The sequence below is a fragment of the Cyprinodon tularosa genome, unplaced genomic scaffold (genome assembly GCF_016077235.1).
Source record: "Cyprinodon tularosa strain WSP-4 unplaced genomic scaffold, ASM1607723v1 ctg271, whole genome shotgun sequence".
NCBI classification, from domain to species: domain Eukaryota; kingdom Metazoa; phylum Chordata; class Actinopteri; order Cyprinodontiformes; family Cyprinodontidae; genus Cyprinodon; species Cyprinodon tularosa.
In genome coordinates this window covers 279,523-301,819 of record NW_024038976.1, presented here as the reverse complement: position 1 = coordinate 301,819, position 22,297 = coordinate 279,523, and the positions used below count along the sequence as shown (strand labels likewise).

General features: G+C 37.4%; 1 protein-coding gene across 2 annotated transcripts in view; it reads left to right on the top strand.

The window, feature by feature from the left end:
- Positions 1-688: 688 nt before the first annotated feature.
- The window catches only part of LOC119786421 (potassium voltage-gated channel subfamily H member 7-like), a 51,906-nt gene continuing 30,297 nt past the window's right edge, over positions 689-22,297 (top strand). Inside the window, exons 1-3 of one of the 2 annotated variants that reach the window (XM_038289751.1) lie at positions 689-1,176; positions 1,383-1,613; positions 21,321-21,476. In XM_038289751.1, the coding sequence (XP_038145679.1) occupies positions 1,101-1,176; positions 1,383-1,613; positions 21,321-21,476 (463 nt within the window). In that variant the 5' untranslated portion in view covers positions 689-1,100. The remainder of the gene's footprint in view (positions 1,177-1,382; positions 1,614-21,320; positions 21,477-22,297) is intronic. The other variant, XM_038289750.1, reaches the window with a different exon arrangement.

The window sequence follows — 22,297 nt, the reverse complement described above, 5'->3', positions numbered from 1 at the left end:
CAGGGTGTATTTTGGCATTTCACCAGCATTTGTACCAGCCTCGTGACCATGACAGATAAGATAAAGATGGATGGATGGATAGATGGATGGAACATAACACTTTATTTGCAGAAAAGCCATACTTATTAACAGAACATCTTATAGGTGTGCTCCAATGCTATCCTTATCATACCTGTATGTTAGACAGAGAACCAGTTCTGAGGACGGCTACTCTGGATTTTAGTAGCATTTTAAAGGATTTTCTTTGTAAAGCAACTGTGAAAGCAGCATTTCACTTTTCTGTTATTGCGCAACTCAAGAAAAACCTTCGACTTTACCACATGTAAACGCTCCCTGGCTTCTGTTTGTAAAAAATACACAGTACATAAATTACTTTATTATTTATTTGTTTGCATGCTTTGAATTAGTTATTTAACTAAATAAATCTTACCTTGCACTGGTACGCACGGGGAATTTCGAGCTCTTTGATTGAGACACATCGATTTTAAAATCATTAGAGATCTAGCAGACCTTGTTTGTGTTAAATATTGATGTCTGAAGGGTTGATGTCTTTGCTTTATGAGACAGATGCATTTTGATTCTTAACAATCAGTCCCTGCTGGGAGAAAAAAGAAGTGAAGGTTACAATTAGCGCAAAGTCTTTCCTCAGGTTTTAATGCAGCTGTAGTGCACAAGCAGAGCTGCCTAAGCCCACTGAGAGCAGCGTCACTCCTCTGGCATATTATCCAGCGTCCAGTGTGAGCGCCACACACACACCGAGACGGAGGACGTCAGGATCGCACCCCATCTTCAGTGCGAAATGCTCCGCGTATCGGATCTCACTCAAGCTTTCCTCCCCGAATCCGTCCGGCGTTTCGGCGAGGAGGCATTCACACGCTCCGGTATACAAGCAGGGTAAAGAACTCCAAGTGAAGGAAGGAGGTTTAATTTAGAATAGGTATTGAAAAAAATTAAAAATAAAAGTGGAAAGAGGTTTCACCCCCTGTCCGCAAGTAGAGGATGCAAGAGGAACCATCACAAAGACGCAGCATCTGCAACTTCAGGATTTACTTATAAAGGCGCTTTTTTATTGGAGGTCGTGGAATTATCAGCGTGTAAACATGCCTGTAAGAAGAGGTCACGTTGCGCCACAAAACACGTTCCTTGGATTAATCATTAGGAAATTCGAGGGGCAGAGTGAGTATTCTTTTTAAATGCCCTACATGTATTTCAACATAAGAGTAATAATAGATTCTCACCTTCTTTTCTCTCATAAATTCAAAAATATGAATAAGAATGTGTTAATTTTTTCCAGCGTTATGTATATGTACATGTATAGCCTATGCAATATGATTTTTGTGTATTTTTTCATAAATAAGTGGAGTTTGTTTTCTTCATTACAGATCGCAAATTTGTGATAGCCAATGCCAGGGTTGAGAATTGTGCAATTATCTACTGTAACGATGGTTTCTGTGAGATGACGGGATTCTCAAGACCAGACATCATGCAAAAGCCTTGCACCTGTGACTTTCTCCACGGGGACCTCACCGAAAAGGAGGCGATCAACCAGGTGGCGCAGGCTATGCTTGGCTCTGAGGAGCGCAAGGTGGAGATCACCTACTACAGGAAGGATGGTGAGTAACTGGCATGGAAAAGCAGCAGCGGATCTTGCATTAGTGGCACCCTGGGGCACATCAGACCTCTTTCTGGCTTAGTATAGAAAGTATAGAATACTTTACACAAAGTTGCATTTAGATTAACTTTGAATTAATATAGCCCCATTAATTATGGGCTTCTCTGTTGCATTCAGTGTTTTCCACTTTTCATTGCCTCTCCTTTATATTGCTCTAATGATAGAATGTGCACAGAGTTTTTCACTGTCTGGGAACAGAAATGGGAAGGGTACAAATATCAGGGCTTCAAAAACATACACAGGAGATGCCAGTGTAGGGCATATTTTACTGAGTTGCTTAGTTTGTTTTAAACTGTTTAAGGATGGATTGAGTAGCTCTGCCCTATCCCCTCTTGCTGCTGCACAATAGTCAGCTGGCTGAAAGAAAGCTGTTACTTTTCCCCCTCACTTACAGTACAAAAACAAAAATGTAACTGTTTGAAAATATTACAGTAAATATTACAGTGCGAGAAATTCTCTTCATTTGGAAATATTAAAATAGTCCCCTCTTTATTCTCATATAAACTCTCCATCTCAAAGTCAATACTTTCTTAAAGGCAACAACAAAACCAACTTCTTGTGGAGGTATCTGTTGCCAGTTTAAATCCAAGAGTCTGACTAACACCTTTAAATAAACTGTGTCCACTGCTAATATGGGCAGAAACGTGTGCCATTAGAAATTGCCCCATTCATGTAATTTGCAGTTAAATACTAAATAAATTTCACTACATTGAAACCTAATTTAACAGTTTGAAACTGAATTAATTAGCATTTGTTGCATTTTGGTTTTTCATTCAGTTATACAATTAGATTTCCGCTTGAAAATGTTGTTTCTTTGTGTTAGACAACTTAGGCCTCATGTAGGAAGTGTGGGTATGTGCAAAAATATTGAGGCGAAATCTTTCAAGCACAACTTGGCATGTACATAAAAAACATGTGAATATATGCGTTAATTCACACAAACTTTAAACCTGCTGTGAAAATGTGATGTAGCAAAGCAAAATGTTTAAATCTAAATTAACAATCTATAAACCCCATCTAAATACACTGAAATATGACTCCAAGGTTTGAAGAACTAGATGCTTTTTTTGTCCATGAATATGAACTTTTATGACTTAATGTTTTAAAGGGACTAGCAGCAGGATAAGGAAATGAGAGTCTGGAATGACATGAATGGCAATGCGGGCAATGGCAACTGCAGATAGGCTATTGTCATAGTCCTCCACTAATAGATAAACAATGGCGATTTCCTTTATCAAAGCTGTTGGGGGCACGCATGCAGCGTCAATTGCCGTCACAACGCTATCCCTTCTGCACTGGAAGCGCATTGTGAAAAATACAGCCTATTCAAGCCAATAGAAAGATACGAGGGTGGGCTCGTTGTGGTTTTGGATTGTAAGGCTTCATTGGCCATTAGCATTGGACATGTATGTGTATTCTTAAATGATTTCTTCTTGTAGTTTGTTTACCTATAACCCATTTACGGTTACTTTCATTCTAACTAAAAAGGCAAGTTTATTTTAATTGCAAAATTCAGTAAAAAGATGCTTCAAAGTGTTTTAAATGAATTAAACAGAAATAAGGTTAGATAATAGGAGCAAAATAAAATCCGAGTTAAAGCAAGGAAAGTTAAAAAGCATGTTAAAAGCAAGTATTAAAGTAAGTATATGTTTAATGGAATGCAGTATGTGTTCCGAGTTTTGACTGAACTGCACATAATGATGGATGGCTTATTAGCTGGTTTACACTGACCAGCCTCACAGAGGGGCCCTAGGAGGAACCTTTGGTTCAGCTCGTCACTGTGTTATGTGCAGCTGGAGTGTTTGCAGCTGATGGACAGTTCTGTTTTTTATCCGTCAGCCCTAAGCCACCTCACTTCAGGCAAATGGGATGACCTCACTTAATATTATTCAATATATATAATGCAGTTTATTATTTAATATAAACTCCACCTGAATGGACAGAATTATGATATAAAGCAAGAATTTAAAAACATAATCTATGGTTGTCCTCATTCTGCTATAAGGACACCATCTGTTAATGAATTTTTGCTTTTATGAATGGAAAGCTTTTTTATTGAGTAGATGTACACCTATTTGGTGCTCACAAATGTAAAGGAACAGACTTCAAGCAGGCTTTGTGTACAACTTCTTACTTCCGTTCTTTCTTTTTTTATTTGAGGTCCTGAATGGTTATAAACATTGATTATACTTTACATAGTTTGTGTAGGCAACATGGGGGCATTTTTAAATAAACAACTCAGTTAGTTACTTTTTATGTGACAAGCAAGGATCATGCTGCACATTTTTGTGAACACAACTGGCACCTTTGTTGAGCATTATAACGTGAGATTTCCATTTCTATTTAATTGATCCTAATTATACAGTGCAACTTTAGAGAGTCAAGAGTGTTATATAGTTGCATGACTATGTGTGAATATGTAGCTCCTCAGAACTTTCTTATCAGTTTGCCTCAAGGCAGATGGGAACAGGTTAGCTAGTCCTTCAGCCTCTTGGATCCATTTTAAAATACAACAAACATAGCCACTAATATAAAAGCCCTAATGGCTATCTTCACAGTAATTTGTATATATTCAATATAGCTTGTAATCTCTTTGGAATACCAGTCAAACTACCAAAGATCATCTTAGCATGTAGGACGAGGCAAGTCCGCTGGAAGTCGGAGTGCTGGGGGTGCTGTAGCACCAAGAGGGATACTTTTAAAAAAAATGTATGAAAATACTTTGCACAGTTTATAAATTTCTTAATAATATTTTAGGAAATTATTTTTATTTTACTATTAGGTGTATTTGGATTTTTTATTTTTATTTTGAGGCATAATCAACACAAGTTCACTGAAGTTACATTGTCATGGCAATGTCAATCAAGCCAGTGGTGACTATAAGAGATATCCCACACGCTGCAGCAGACTAGTAAATTTACATAGTGTAATAACGGAAACGAGGAGGAATTATGGCACAGAAATATATTGCAGATTCATTCGCTCATCAGAGACTTTATCTCCATGAACCCAGAGCGCACCTCAACAGTTGGACCATGTTAACAGAGCACCCTGCCTGTAGCTGAAAATAAGAGCATGGTGCCGCCGTGCACTTTCATATCTATATGTGCAGTTTAACGTAACCATAGTGTTTTATAGTGTTATTTTGATCTTGTGTTCTTTGTGTAAAGCAGAACTGTTCACTAATGTTTAAAAAATGTGTAATAATATAATTATTTTTTTGTCATCCTTGGCTGGAAGTCTAAATAGATGACCAAATTCTTATTTTTGGCACAACTGACTGATGCTAAGGCCAGAAAGGCTCATCGTCCATTTCAGAATCTGACACTGAGTGAAGATGGTATCGATGCAAACCATGAAGCATCCTTTTTTACCTGCTTACGCCTTGTTGCAGCTCCTGTCTTTATCCCCCAAGTCATCACTTATGTTGGTTGGTTGCAAACATACAGTACAGAGTCAGTTACACGGAGCACAGCACACATTACCCTAGATAAGAGAAAACAATGAGGGCAGTCAGCTGTAGCTCCAGCCTGTACGTTTAGTCTGAAGGTAATGTACAGTGTAAAAGCCTGACTTTAATGATCCTGAAAAACAATGAAGGTTCTTGAAATCTTACTTGCACGACAATAAACATAAAAAATCGTAATGAAAAGGATTGTCTTGAAAATAGTACATCTACCATGTTTCTTCAATTGTTTAGATTACGTCACTATGGGTGTGTGAAAGGATATTGCAAAAAATACAATGATTTGGATATTATATTTTAATCTGGTTTTTAGACTTTTATATCAATGATTAGCAGGGCTTGTATGGTAGCCATTAGTAAGTCTGTTTCCATGTGTATCCCCTACAAAATGCACATCCTTACAGTGGTTTTTACATTTCTAAAGGTAGACAAGCACTCAGAAACTCTGCTTTTCCACAAAAGACCGAAGTGGGTGTGTTAAAGGAGGAACTTTGCTGCATTGCATTCCTCTTTCCATGTATTCATCGCTATGCCTTCTCAGTTCTAATTTCTTTACTGAAAAATTTTGGTGCAACTTGATTATGAGTATTTCTAGTTCATGAATGATGTGGTGTTTCATTTATCAAAGATTGTGTCAGATCTATACAAAGAGTGTGAATATATCTAAAAGTGGACAGTGGTACAGTTGATGTGAGGGACTGTATGTTTCAACGCCGTTTGTTTTTGATAGATGGCATCCTTTTCTATGGAAAATTTAGTATGCAAGTTTCAGGATTCTTTATGCATCCTGATATCCCTGAACATCTCTATTCTACTGTGCCAAAGTGTCTTGCTTCACTTTTGATTCACACCATAAGAGAAGATTAGAACAGGGGTTTTATAAGGTTATAGATGCTGAACAGGATTTAAGATTTGATGAATTGTGGGAAACAGTAATGAAAGTGACAGATTATACAAAACAGATGAGCCTAGCCACAGCGACTTCATCCTTCCCTCTTTATAGACAGGCATTTTGTTCTAGTAATTCTACTCTGCTGTGTTACATTTGACTGTTGAAGCCACTGAGTGCTAATTCTGGAACATAAGCTTGCTTAACCATACCCTGAAATGATAGTTTCTGTCTATATAAATCAAGTTTTAACTCACACCTGTCAGACTGTTGTGGTACAGTACATGGAGTTGGACACAAATGCAGACAGGCGGAGAGGAGTAACTCAGTAAATAAAAAGCTTTACATTTTCCAAATAGAAACCTAAAGCAATAAGGTGAACAGAGCAAAATAAAGACTGAAGCAGACATGGATACAGATGGGTAAGGCATTAACATAAAGTAAGATTTTCCAGTGAGGAGTAAACAGAACTGAATAATATAGAGCTGGAGTTGAGACAGAGAAAATCGATTGGCGTTACACAGCTGGATTGAAAGAGACTAATTGACCAAGTGACAAAGATTAAAATGTGAAATTAAATATCAAATGAGCTGAATAGATATGCAGGCCAAAATACGTGAGCGAATCACTACTCACACAATAAAAAAAGAGCTTAAATTTTAAAGTTAAAATGTTCTTTATAACTTATTCAAGCATGCCAAGAAAACACAAAAGAGAACTGCCTAATTATATTAATCAAGCAAGTTATAATTCCCTCACACCAATCAATGCGTTTTAAGAACTTAACTGTACATTTCCACATTGAGTAAATGGGCTACTATGCATATGCTACTCTGGCTCTGTCTCTGTATCTGGCCTGGGCTGAGATGCAGTCTCTAACAATGCCTGCTCAACCAGGCTGAGCAACCATTACCTCCATGACCCCAGATAACCTACACACATCAAATGTTAAGCATTGCTAATTTAATGAAACCAAACAGTGCAAGCAAAATGTATATAGTTTTTTTGGGGGGCGAAATATTCACTTTTAAATAAATTGCTTTCACATGAGAGAATGAGAGAGTAAGTTTGCTCCTTCTACATTTTGTCTTTCATCAACATTTATTTTGCATGTGAAATTTTTATCCCGTCTTGTTTGGAAGAAGACTGAATATTTTGGATATACAAATAAACAGGTTGAGCAGAGGTAACATTCGAGGAGAATAAATAAGTAATTTAGATATCGAAAAGTAATATAATTGAATACAAAATAACTATTCAAAATTATGATTTTAGTTTTTTTGAAAAAAAATCAAGTCAGTGCTATTAATGCTTAGAAATTAACTTACGTTGAGCAAATTTTCATAAATGTGGAGTAGGCTATAATGATTACAAAAAGCAGCAATATTTCCCCAAACTGAAGAAAATCATTAGATAGGAATGTCATGACTGGGAGGATCCAGAATTCAGGCAAGACAGGCAGTGGAATAACTTAAAGTGTTTATCAAAACAATGATAATCTGAGTAGCAGCGACTAGGGCGTATATCACAGGAACATCTATAGGAGAGAAAAACAGGTTAGTGACCACAATAATCTGACAGAAGATGATGTTGGTTTGACAGTTCAGTCCATGCCCAGAGAAAAATGATGATTTCAGCCAGTTGGCTGACAAGATGCAGTGGATGCTGCCAGAGAGTTCCAGATGTGGAAGGCCAGAAGGCTGCAAAACTGATGGCAGATCAGACCTGAGCAGACATAGAAAGGCAGGATAATCCACAGGGTGAAGTCATGTTCAGTCCACAGAAGAATCCAGCAGGAGTCCGAAGACAGTCCAGGCAAACCGATCAGACACGGGCAGGCAGGCTCGTAAGTCTGGATAAAGAAACAGGTCAGAATCCGGCAAACATTAGCTGTAACGAACACTCAAAAACTCTGTACACCAAAGGCTCAAGAATACTCTGGCACTGATGGCTGGGACCAAGGAGCTTGAATTGAAGCAGGAGCAGGGGGATCTGATGAGCATTGATGAGAAAAGGTAGAGCTAGACAGGTGAACGAAATGAGCAATCAAACCAGCCATTATCGCCAAAGCCATGACAAGGAAGCATTTACCCTGAGTGATTAAATGATTTCAAAGCTAAAGCTATGAGACCTCAGCAAACCACAGTAAGAATGAATATCCACAAGTGAACAAAATAAGGAAAGATGGTTAAATTTTTCACTTTGACGGCATATTTTCTGTTTAATATTATTACCCCTGTATTGACAATTTTTTCCTTTGTCTAATATCAAAATTCATTTGTTATCTTCAACATTTTAGTAAAATCAACATTTACATGTGGAGAAAATACACTTTAGATATTTGATGGCACAATAGAATTTGTTGTTTACATCTGCAAAATCAGAGCCCTGTTTGAATGATGTACTGCAGAGAAAGCAGTCCTAAATCGGAGAGAATTAATACAATGTCACCACTCACTGGCATAAATCCCCAGATTGACCACCTCCTACTGTGCCTTATCTAAAGCTTTTTATGGCAAGCATGACATGGCTGCACACAAACAATCTGAGGTCCCTTCTGTTTTTCAGCAGCATGTAATAAGTTTGCATGTCCAATTTTAATTTTGACACGAGGCAGTTTATTTCTTTTAGCAATGCTCTTGTGTTTAATGACTGTCTGAAAAGGCTTAAGATGAAGGTGCAAATAGCAGTCTCAGTTTTAAGGAGTTCAAATGTAAGTAAAGAAGTAATATTTTATTTAATCAGAAGGAGCCTGATGTTAATAATTGATTAGGGTCCTGACTACACTCTGGACTGCAGATACAAGTTTAAAGGTACACTATGCAACCGGTGTTGATTTTCCAGTGAGGCTCCCTCCAGAGGGCGAAAGTAAAAGTGCACTGTCGTAAATATGCTCAGCTGTTCTCCTGGTTTCTCCGTCAAGCCAGGCGCGGTTGTTTTGAGCTTAGCAGCGAATGACTAATGCTGCGTTCACACTGGACGTAGCTGGTGCGACAGAAGCAGCGAGTTTACATGCAAAGTCAATGGTTGACGCGCGTCAAGGCGCAACAAAAGGTCCCGCGGCGCGTTTTGAGCACCAGGCGCAGCACGTCTGAGCAGCTGAAGCAGCGCGTCGGGTGCGTTTAACGCAGGGAGAGAGACACAGCGCTGATGATCACTCCTCTTAAACAGTTTATTGACGCCTAAATTAACTTAAAATGCAGAAATCTGCCGGCAGAATATGCAGTTTGGATTATTTAGATGAAAAACACCTACCAGCTGCCGCGGTGAACCGCTGCTGATGAAGGGATCCATACTGTCGGCGCCCCGCTGGTATGTGGGGGTCTGAGCGGCTCCGACAGAAAAAAAATATGGAAGGCAGGATAATATTCTGAATGAACTGACTGCACTGATTACGTTTTCAGGTGTATTTTCTCACTTAAACACATATTAAAACTACTTTATTCCCACTGATCACAGCAAATATAGCTGCAAGGCAGAGAAAGGATAGTGAAGCTCCGCCCAACGCGCGTCAGAGCCACTTTTGCACCGGGCAGCCAGAGCAGCAAAGCTGCTTCAGCCACGCGTCAGAACTAAACTGGTACAAGCAATAAAAATGAAGCAGCAGACGCGATTTTGTTGCTTTTGCTGCGTGAACGTAGCATAACTGCACAAGGATCGCCACTGTGCTAGCAACGAGAATGCTTTTAACTGGGGGGTGTAGCAGTTCTCGCCGTAAAGCAAGACTGACTCTCACGAGACTTCTGAGCCTGTGGTTGCGGGTCGGTGCTCCTGCAGTTGCAAGTGCAGTATTTCCCCCACAGACCACCAGGGCGGCCGAGAATACCTTTGTTCAACCTGAAATGACTCATTTAGTCATCCATAACGTTAAGGAACACATTAATTAACTGAAAAATGTTGCATAGTGTCCCTTTAATCTACAATCCGCAGCCATCAACCTCAATTTCTCTTCCTTTTATGGCTCATCTTTGAACAGTCAAACATAATATTTTTTTTTGTGTACATGTACTTGGAGTATTTTAAAGGAACTTTGTTTGGTTTCCATATCCTTCCGTCATTCATGCCAGTTTTGTGGAGCGTTTGAAAAGAATCTCATGGCTAGAATATTTTAAAAGCAGAGGATGGGAGCTGCTAAACCTTCTAATGTTATAGTTGCCTCGAGTCTCTTTACAATCCTCCCTAGTGTGCATCAGAGCTTCAAGACAACTCCTAATACTCCTCAGAGGAATTTAGAGGGAGCTCATGAATAAAGATGTCAAGGCTGACAGTGCAGTGACTGGGAATGAGCAGCTTACAGAGTAAATGCATTAAACTGGTATGGAGGACCCAGTTCGTGCTCTCCTGGTGCTAGAGGGAAATTAAAGATTCATGCCTTCCTTGAGAGTAATAGACCCATTGATTTAAGAGTGTCTTTAAACTGAAGTCGATTGAATGGAAGTGCATCTGATGCCTCTTCTCCTGAAAGTACAGTATTTCAACAATCAATTCTAAAGGAAATTAGCTACAATCCTTTCATTTCCCTATGTGAATGTTTGAAATCACAAAATAAACCATCCTCAGTTCAGACAGATTCGTAGCCTTATTTTTTTTTTTTAAACATGTGAGATTTACTCAATTTTATCACGTAATATGATATGAATTGTAACTTTAAAATCCCTTTTAACTTTGAGTAGATTTCCTTTTTATTTAATAAAAGGGGATGTCTTAGAAAATGAGGTTTGAATTGATGAATCCTAGTGACAGCAGGAGCAGCATAGCTTTGCCGTTTTTTTCCCCTGAAAAGGCAACAAGTTAAGCTGCTTATATGTACACTGCTTAAAATGAAAGGTAATGCAACGATAGAAATTACCGAAGCTCTGAAAAGACTTCCCGCATGGGATCTTTTTCTGTGAGTTTCCCTATTTGGGAGAAACCTAGACAGGTTGTAAGAGATTCGTCACATGCAGTCTTCCTCCTGTGTGGATACATAGTCAATGAGAAAAACGCTTTCCCTTAAGGGCTTTGTAAAGCTATCCTATTCCAGAGGGTGTAATAATACTTTGTACCTGAATGAGTCTTAACAAAAGGAAGCTGACACCGTGGAGCAGGGAGAAGTTAAATGGATAATGACTACATAACAGCAGCAGCTTAGCTAAGCACGCTGAATGATCTGGGACATGTGGCGTGCGTGGGTGCAGTGTTTCATAGGTGACTCCCCACCAAGGGGACTGAAGGGCCATGTGCACCCCGTCAAGGCTTCAGTGGCAGGGGAATGAGGGGACGTGGGACATAGAGTGCCTCCAGTACACAAGGTGCGTTGTAGGACACTTGGGTGCCTACACTCTGAAAGAGTGCATTCATTTTTTATTACGTACAGCCTTCACTGCTCTCTTGCACTGTAGTATTCATCATATAAGCTCTCCAAGCAGTAGTATCAAATTATATTGAATTAAGTGCTATGAAAAGTTTGGATACATGCCGTAGCTGACATTCATTTCAGACTATAAATATCAGCTTAATTAATGGAGGTATTGGATGAAGATAATTATTAATTAGGATATGATGGCAGCCTTGAAACATCACAACACAAGAAGAATAAAAGATTCTTTTGATTACTCTCATAACTGAGTGATGGAAAGGATTTTTTTTTTAAATACTCTGGCATTTGGCAGATGTATAGATGTATATATGTATATATGACTGGCTTGTTTCATCCATTTTACTAAACATTAAATGCTCTTTGCACAGTTACTGGTGATATACTCAGTAGCTGAACTGAGTATTTGCCCTATATTTTTGACAGAAGTAAACAGAACTTCTGTTTGTTGACAGAAGCGGCTGTACACTGGCTCTGCTGGACCTTCTTGTTGCATGCCAAACTCCTTCATGGTTATATTAGTAGCTCCTTCTGACCCCACTGCCATCCCCAAGAATCATAAAGATGGTTAGATTCCTGTAATGCAAGCATGTCCAAAGTCAGTCCTCATGGACCACTGTCCTACAGGTTGTCAATTGGGGGTTGAATTTGGTGGCTGAGTCCTCCAAAGGATCACGCCTACAGGTGCTTCAAAGACCATGAAAATGAGGAGGCCGGAAGAGTTCCATTATAGATTTGAAAAGGTCGAGCCTTCTCCAGTTGTAATCGCCCCTCACTTGGCATAAACTCTGTCACTAAGCAACCGTGAGAGTTGACACACAAAGCAGGCAAAGAATGGATGCTGAACTTTTCACTACTGTTCATTTTTTGTGCTAATTTCATTTTTGAGTAGCTTCAGCTGCAGTAGCACAGATATCAGATTTGTAGTTCACGCACTGCATATCTGTTGGAATCTGTGATTAAATGTCGGTCAAATCCATTTGTACAGAGGCTGATACAAACAAGTCAATAAACCTAAAATTACCTGAGGCCTGAGGACTTACTGACCATTTAAATTACCGTATTTTCCAGACCATAGAGTTCAACTATCTTGAATGATTCTACGATCGATTTATTGTTAAAATACAGCTTGGATTTAAAAAAATAAAACAAAAACAAAAAAAATAAAACAAAAATCAGGATATTAGTTGTCTTACAAGTATTTCCCTTTAAAACATGTCATAAACCCAGTTGAGCATTTTCTCCTAAAATGTGAACTAATCCCTCACTGACATTATTTTTTTCGTTTTGGGTATTGTACAGTTTGGCATGTGTGTTTTTTCACCATTTACTGCAAAGTTGTTTAATCATTTATAAGCTGCAAAATTTCTGCTAAATTAAACAAAGTTAAAGAATAGAAATTAGAGTACCATGAACTAGCAAAGGTAAACACAAATGAATCAGTGCAATAGCTGGTGCCTCAGGTTATCGCTGAATGACCTGCACAATCTGAAATAGGATGAAATTAGGCCAGACTGTGTGGCTAACAGTATAACCAGTGAGGAGAGATATTGCCACAAGCCCTAAGGACTTCAAACAAAGGGTGAGTTTGCATGGCCTCTCCCTACATGTCCTACTCTTGACTGACTATGCCCCTAATGTTGTGTTTTGGCCAAATTAGAATAGCTCTTAAACAGAAACATGTCACATTTCATTAGATAAGGCTTGCAGCTGAGAAGTAGTTGTAGAGCAGCAGCAGTAGTGCTTGGAGAGGATATTGCATGAGCACTAAAACTTGGTGACTAGCAATACTAAAATAATTAAGGTAGAGGACAAAATTAAAGATTCACATTTAAGTAATATTGAATACAATAGTTTAAACCGCTATTAGATTAAGATGAGTAGGAATCCTTGTGCCTTTAAGATGTCCTACTATAACTGCTTGTGACCTTTGAATTGTCTCTGTAAAAGCATTCAGATGATTGTTTAATTAAGCAGCAGCGTTTTAATAATAAATGATGGAAATGTAATCTAGAGTAATGAAATTTCCATCACGAAAAGGAAGCCAGTCTTAATATGTCATGCCTTCATTCAAGCAGGTGTAAATTACATTTTTTTGGCCCACAAGAAAACACATTATAGATGTCAAGAACTGAATAGCCGTTCACTTGTTAATCAATGCAAAATGCCAAGGATGTTAACCACATCTAGCAGCTGTGACTGAGACCACGGCTATTTATTTTATTTTTTTTACTGTAGGGAGTTTTGCCAAAGATCACAATGACTGAATAGCCTGAACCCTATTGTAAAGACATTCAGCTCTATACCTCCAATTAATAAACTCACAGTGGCAGAGGCTAATAATGTGAAACTGTAATAAACGGTTATCCAGAGAATGAATCTCCACATCTTTACTATTTTTACTACATGTTTTCTACTTTTAGAAAAGAGAAACATGACTCATTCACGAGTTTGCTTTAGCTAACTAATATAATATCAATAATATGGTGCTTTACACTTACTACATTGTGCATATAAGGAATTTGTCAACTTGTTATAGGGAGTTTATTTGCTTAAAAAATAACTATTTATAAATAACTTTTTTTTTTTCATTTGTAAGATTAGCTTTTCTTCAGTTAAGCTGTTCAAGTTAAAATAGATGAAATAGACTGGCCTACAAATGGTAACTGTATCCCAGAAAAGTAAGTATACACTTCAAGCTTGATGCACAGTACACACTAAAATGATGACACTTTAATTCAATACAAAGTAGCCAGGGCGCAGCGTGTAATATAGGGCAAATTAGCTGTCCCTGCAAAATAACTCAACACATAGCCATTCCAAATCAGTGTTGACAAAAGTGAGTACATCTCTCAGGTAAAATCTCCAAATTTTGTTTAAAGTGTCGATATACATCCCACTGTTATTTTCTATTATATTTTAGAGCTCCAGGAGGAGTTCCACTCCTCTAGTGAGACATCTAAGAACTGCCAGGTGTCACTTCACTTTCTGTTTGAGGTAGCACCACAGAAGCTAAATTTTTTGTATGAAGACATTCATGGCCAGTCCAGCACCTTTACACTCAGTTACAGTCATGTTACCCAATTACCGAAGGAAGGTGGTTAAGATCTGCCTAAGTAACTAACCTCACAGGATATTCTAGCAATCATGGTTTCCTCAATGAACAGTAGCTCACCATGGCCAGCGGCACTCATGTAGCCCTGGATCATAACACTCCCATCACTGTGCTTGACTATGAGTGAAACAAACTTGTCTTGTACGTAGTACTAACCTGCTTGCCATTATGCACACACATATCTCTATCCAAACAATATACGTTTATTTTGATCTCTTCAGATAACAGCACATGGTCTCAGTAATCCATGTCCTAACTCTGCTTGTCTTCACACTCTGGTTGTATGCTGTGTTGTGCATCATTTTACAGGAGGCTTCCTTCTGGAGCTACAGCCAAATTGCAGACCAATTTGATGCAGTTTGTAGCTCATGCTCTGAGCACTGACACGCTGACCCCCCACCTCTTCACCTTCTGAAGCATTGCTGGCAGTACTTACACGTCAGTTTTCACAGAAAAAAACTCTATATGATGCTGAGCCCATACACTATGCTGAGGTCTGTTCTGACAATGTGTTCTGTTAAGGCACCATCCTGTAGCTCTGTGTTAGGGTGTTATCTTCATATCTTACTATAACCTAGGCCAAAGAAAAGATTCTGTTGTTCAGATCTTAAAGGATTTCTTTTCCATGAGTTGCCATGTTGAAATTTCAGTTATAAATATGAGAGAGTCTGAGAGCAATAAATTTACATTCAAAACATGCTTCACATCTACATTATGAGACCCTACAACACTACCAAGTCATTTGACCCCGGGGAGCAAAAATGATACGTCTGGAACAATTTGGATATTTTCCCTTTGGCTTTACTTCCTTTAGTTGCTAGAGGTTTAAACATTAATTGCTGTTTGTAGAGTTAAGATAAGAGGACAGCAATTGTACACTATTATGCAAGCTCTAAACTGACTACTTTAAGGTGTGTCATATCATCACTGCTGTCCAATGAATAGATAAGATAAATTCTTTGAAAATGTTGGAATGAGTTACTCTATTCTTACATTATTTGACCATTTGTTTTTTAAGTCAACCAGGTTTTAGGAAGTTTCCATGAAGCTAATTAAGTATTGTGGCATTAATAACAAACAAATCCTTTGGGAGGTTTGACAGGACCCAAATGCAGACACAAAAGAGGCACTGATGGCTGGGACCAAAGAGTTTGAATAGAAGAAGAGGTGGGTTCTTGAAGGCTTAATTACAAAAGTTCAACAGAAGCAAAAATCTAAAAACATGAATCCACAAAAATCCCCCCAAAATGCTGAAAATCAGGAATGCTAACAACAAGAAGAGGACAAAGTAATGATGACAACCCAGCAAAGAGTGACTGAGCAGGAGGAGAATAAATGGGAGAGAGAAACAAAGACCAGGCTGCTTAGCAGATTGGGAGCAGGTGTGAACAGAGAAAGAAGAGAGGTAGGGAAAAGGAGACACAACAGGGCAAATAGGAAATATCTAAGAACTCAAATACAATCAAAAATACCTATAACACAACAATGAAAAATAAGACCAATAAAAACTCAAAGATAAAATTTGAACAAAACCAAAACCATGACATCCTTCTCAGATCTTTAAAAACATATCTAAGCCTTGAAAGTAATAGATCTGAAAGGAAGCTTAACAGAACATTGCTGTGAAGAATATCGATGTCTCAAAAATCCAACCTGTATTACCAGCATTACTTTACTTACAGCGCTTTTGGCATTATGATGGAAGTGTTAATGTAGGGATAAGGAGAAATGAACCAGATAAGATGAAATAGTCTTCAAAGTTTGCTCAAGCAAGTTTATTACTGTCAAGGTCCATGAAGGTTAAACAAACATATAATAGCACACAGAAACTACATCAGTTTAAGATTTGTGTGAGGTTTTGTCACTTTAAGAGATTTATTGCAGAAAATGCTTTGTCATCCATCAAAGCTTAGGAGAAGGAAACTTGTTATACCAAAATAAAATACCAAAAATTGCTAGAGGTTGATTACATGGTGAGAATAAACAATTATTATGTGTAACTTCTTAAGCAAAAGAGTCTCACAATATATTGACACATAATCATTGTTGTAAAGGATTTTAAGTGTATTAAAGTGATGTGTACAGGTGCTGGTCATAAAATTAGAATATCATGAAAAAGTAGATTGATTTCAGTAATTCCATTTAAAAAGTGAAACTTGTATATTATATTCATACATTACATACAAACTCATATATTTCAGATGTTTATTTGGTTTAATTTTGATGATTACAAATGACAACAAATGAAAATCTCAAATTCATCATATCAGAAAATTAGAATATTGTGAAAAGGTTCAAAATTGATGGCCCCTGGTGCCACACTCTAATCAGCTAATTAACTCAAACCACCTGCAAAAGCCTTTAAATGGTCTTTCAGTCTAGTTCTATAGGCTACACAATCATGGGGAAGACTGCTGACTTGACAGTTGTCCAAAAGACGACCATCGACACCTTGCACAAGGAGGGCAAGACACAAAAGGTCATCGCTAAAGAGGCTGGCTGTTCACAGAGCTCAGTGTCCAAGCACATTAATAGAGAGGCGAAGGGAAGGAAAAGATGTGGTCGAAAAAAGTGTACAAGCAAGAGAGATAACCGCACCCTGGAGAGGATTGTGAAACAAAACCCCTTCAAAAATGTGGGGGAGATTCACAAAGAGTGGACTGCAGCTGGAGTGAGTGCTTCAAGAACCACCACACACAGACGTATGAAAGACATGGGTTTCTGCTGTCGCATTCCTTGTGTCAAGCCACTCTTGAACCACAGACAGCGTCAGAAGCGTCTTGCCTGGGCTAAAGAGAAACAGGACTGGACTGCTGGTGAGTGGTCCAAAGTCATGTTCTCTGATGAAAGTAAATTTTGCATTTCCTTTGGAAATCAAGGTCCCAGAGTCTGGAGGAAAAGAAGAGAGGCACTTCATCCACGTTGCTTGAAGTCCAGTGTAAAGTTTCCACAGTCAGTGATGGTTTGGGGTGCCATGTCATCTGCTGGTGTTGGTCCATTGTGTTTTCTGAGGTCCAGGGTCAACGCAGCCACATACCAGGAAGTTTTAGAGCACTTCATGCTTCCTGCAGCTGACCAACTTTTTGGAGATGCAGATTTCATTTTCCAACAGGACTTGGCACCTGCACACAGTGCCAAAGCTACCAGTACCTGGTTGAAGGACCATGGTATCCCTGTTCTTAATTGGCCAGCAAACTCTCCTGACCTTAACCCCATAGAAAATCTATGGGGTACTGTGAAGAAGAAGATGCAATACACCAGACCCAACAATTCAGAAGAGCTAAAAGCCACTATTAGAGCAACCTGGGCTATCATAACACCTGAGCAGTGCCACAGACTGATCGACTCCATGCCACGCCGCATTGCTGCAGTAATACAGGCCAAAGGAGGCCCAACTAAATACTGAGTGCTGTACATGCTCATACTTTTCATGTTCATACTTTTCAGTTGGCCAACATTTCTATAAATCCTTTGTTTTTATTGGTCTTCAGTAATATTCTAATTTTCTGATATGATGAATTTGAGATTTTCATTTGTTGTCATTTGTAATCATCAAAATTAAACCAAATAAACATCTGAAATATATGAGTTTGTATGTAATGTATGAATATAATATACAAGTTTCACTTTTTAAATGGAATTACTGAAATCAATCTACTTTTTCATGATATTCTAATTTTATGACCAGCACCTGTATATTTCCTTTTAGGATAATTAAAGGCCAAAACGTATCATATACCTTGCTCACCCATTGGAACTAAATTTAGGTAATGGTTGACATAATCTACTGAGAAATATGGCACTCCATCAGAAACATTATACAACATATGACATAATATAAATTGTATCAACAGTTTTGTGAGATAATCATGATTATTACATTATTATTGTTTTGGAGTCTGTATACCATGTGATGATTACTGTTCCTATATTTTAAACTGAGATTCACCAACACTTCACACTTTAAATTTAAAACATTTGAAAAACTTCAAATTACATATAGCAACAGCCGTTGTAATATATATCACATATATGAACATCCCAAATCTCTAAACCACCCTCTTAGTTTCAAAGAGAGCACATGAAAAATAACAGGTTTTAAAGGCCAAAGAGCCTTAGTCTTTCCACTACTCCAAACAGAAGCAACAAGGATGCCATACCCTTTGGAAAAGGAGGTTTAATGGCTAAACATGCTTAAAAAATAGGCCTAAGAGGTTTAATGGGATTCAGCAAGAGGCATAATTAGGTAATATCCTCCAATGGGGGGAGATAAAAGGAACCACTTTTTACTTTTCGATTTCTTTACTCTGTAATATAAACCTCTTACAGAGTACCACAAGTTGTAAAAGTGAATTTCGATATTTAGAATTCACTTTTACTGCTCTTGCAATGTCATCTTTACAGGCTTTTCTTTAGATCTGTTTTAGCAGAGGTGACATTCAGCAGGAGACTAGATGAGAAAAGGCCCCCGACGGCTCAGCCTTTAAGCATGACTATTGTTTCCCCATCTGTTAAGGTAAAGCTCAGCCCAAAAACTTTCCTACTGAATTTATTACTTCAAGTTTGAGCCCCAACAGCTCTTCACAGCTATCTGAATGTTAATTATTTTATATTTTCTAAGCTACTGTAGATGTAAAGACAGATAGTAGTTATTATTATTTATTTTTTTATGAAATATTCTTTACAGCTGAATAATGTACTCATTGGTGTGCAAATATTTTTAGCTTCAACCTTGAGCCATTCAAAAGTGTTATTACATGTAGTTTCTCATACTGTGCATTGTTAGTTGAACAGTTGGCGTAAATAAGATATGTGCTTCAGTATCAAATTCAAAGTCCTGGGTCTTTTGAGTTGCAATTCTTTTCTAGCTCCAATAAATATTTTTTTAACTGGCAATAATGTATATATTTATGTTAAGATATAACAGAAACATGCTGGAGTTTGAAAATATTTAGGGGGGTTGGAATACTTCTGCACTTTTTAAAGCAATGTTTGAATAGCCGGGATTAAGGTAAAACTTGTGTTTCTACATATTTGTCCAATGTTGTGTAAATGCTAATTAAGCCTGGTCTGTGTGAAAGGTAGTTAGTATGCTGTCCAAATCTTCCAAGATGACTGTGAAAAGTCTAATACAAAAATAGATTTCCTGGAAGTCAAAGAGTCAACACATTGAGTACTTTGATTGTGACTTAACGATCTTGTTTTCAGCAAATAACAGTCCTGTATAGATTTCTGTTTTTTGTTTTTTTTTTCTTCTTGCTAGATTTAAACAGTAAATAAATGTTGTAGTTAAAAAGTGGGGAATTTGCATTACCAAAAACATCCAGTGGAAATGCTTTTTTTCATGAAAAGGGAATCTTCTAGTAAAGGACAAACAGCTGTGTGTTGTTAGGCTCGATGTAGTCCACACCTGCTGCTCCTATTATCTTACCACATATGCAGCTTTATGTTGCACCATTTATTCCTAGCAGTTCCCCTCACATTATATTCATGAAACAATAACGGAAAACAATTTATTCACGTTTTCTATTTAAATAATTTCAAGATACTTCAAAGTTGACAATGCATCATTACTTTGTTTCATTTGGATTCATAAACCCATCCAACACATTTCTGGCATGTTGAGGCAGAACAAGCTCGTTATATTTAGTCAGACACCAAGTCTCCTGCTAATGAATGCTGCTGGCAGGGTGTCTGTGTGCCCTGAGGAGATTACAGGGAACACTGGTAATGTGTGTCCTCTCTATAAATGAGCAAGACAGAATGACAGACAGACACTGTACAGTTGCTATTGTGACTTTCTTTAGAGCATAGCGGATAGAAAGTTTTATTGTTGTGGCCAAAGGGTTCAATTTCAAATATCCAGCACAATGTGATTCTCTGGTCTCTGTTCTTCTTAAATTGACTTTAATAGGGCTCATCCATCCATGGAAACCATGCTTCCATTATTATATCATTGCCTGGATTCAAGTACTCACACACAATATATATATATATTATATATATATATTTTTTTGATATATATATATAATGTTAGGAGAAATATGACATTTGATAGTAATAAAGTAACAATAACAAATGTTGATTCCTGCTTTGCGCTAAGCTTCTGTAGAGGTGGAGCAGGTAAAATCTATCATTTAAGTTTATTTTTAGCGATTTAAACCAACAGTGTCTAAGTTTTTATCTCGAGATATAAATAAATATTAAAACACTAAGCCCCCATCATTTTTCAATAAAAGTATATAATAATTTAATATATAACTTCGAGCACTGCATGTCTTTAATTAAAATAAATATATATTTGCCAGAAAAAAATTGCTCTGAGTTATACATGATTATGTTTGTTTATTAATGTGAATGATCAAAAAGTTATTAGCAGCAGTTAGATTTCCTCAGCCTCTCATGCCAGTTCGATTTCCTCAGCTCTGCTTGGAGCTCCGCTCTCTATTAAACTAAACCAATATTATTGCTTCCTTGGGGTGATTTGACTATTTTTAGTTGTATTCGGTTCTCTGCTGTGTGTTTAGCAGTGATATTTGCCGTGATGTGGACACATTCTGCATTAGGTTTTCAGCATCAGTGTATTTTCCTTCTTACCAGCCAAACAGACTGATGATCACAGTAAGATAAAAAGGTTATGAGACAAAAGGGACTATTTAATAAATTTTTGCCAAAACCCCACTTAATGGCATCCTGTTGCCTGGGCTAATATTTGATGTCACAGATCCTTATTTCTCATTAAAATGGATTTAAAAAAAATCTAATTAAAAGATAGAAATCATGTCTCACTTTTTTAAAAATGATACTTTTGTTCTCTTTCAGGGTCTGACTTTCAGTGTACCACTCACGTAATCCCAGTGAAGAATGAAGAAGGCGTGGTGATGATGTTTATTTTGAATTTTGATTACATCGTGGATGAAGGAAGTGACCACTCTACGGAAAACATAAGCCCTGCATCCCCTGCAAAGTCAGATCAAAGTGAGTATCAGATGTACCAGAAGTATATTAGTGACCTTCTATAAATAGCACCCCATCTTTCCATGCTGTGTGTGTAATAATTTTTTTTTTCACTCTGCTCCATTGCTCCATACCAGAATTTACGATCAAGATAAAAATGGCAAGGCAAGTTTACTTACATGGCATATTTGAGAAGAAAGACTCAAAGACAATTACAAGTAAAAGAACATTAGAGTGGCATGGAGGTGACATGAATAATTAAAGAGAAGAAAAATGAATAATCAAAACAATATATGTATTTTATTTATTTATTCATTTATAAATAATATATGTATAGTTTAATAGTAATGTATTTTTCATTAGAAATTAATATATATTTATTATTTATTGAAAAAAATGAATCAAAAGATTGATTGCAAAACAAAAGATTGATTAGTTATTTTTATAGAATATAATCAATTACCACTTTTAATCTTTATTTATTTAAAGTAATTTTAGGTATAAATGCAGGTGGAGATTTCTGGGAGTTTATTCCAGATTATTGGAGTTTTGGGACTGCAGAGTAGATTTAAGCTAGAAGAACCGAAAAGTCTGGGCTTTTCTCTATTTCAACTACCAAATTTCTTAAAAAATTTATTTATTTATTTTTTTTTTTTTTGCTTCATATCAGTAGTTACCTGATTGGTTCAAGCCTTTTTCTGCTGACTCTATTAGTCCCACCTGTCAAATTGCTGCTCGTCTCCATTTTGCTGGCCAGGCTAATATCCGTGAGTCCTGAAGTGTTATACAAGTGGGGCTTCTTTAAGTGGCACTGTGAATAGATGTAATAATAATTACAATAA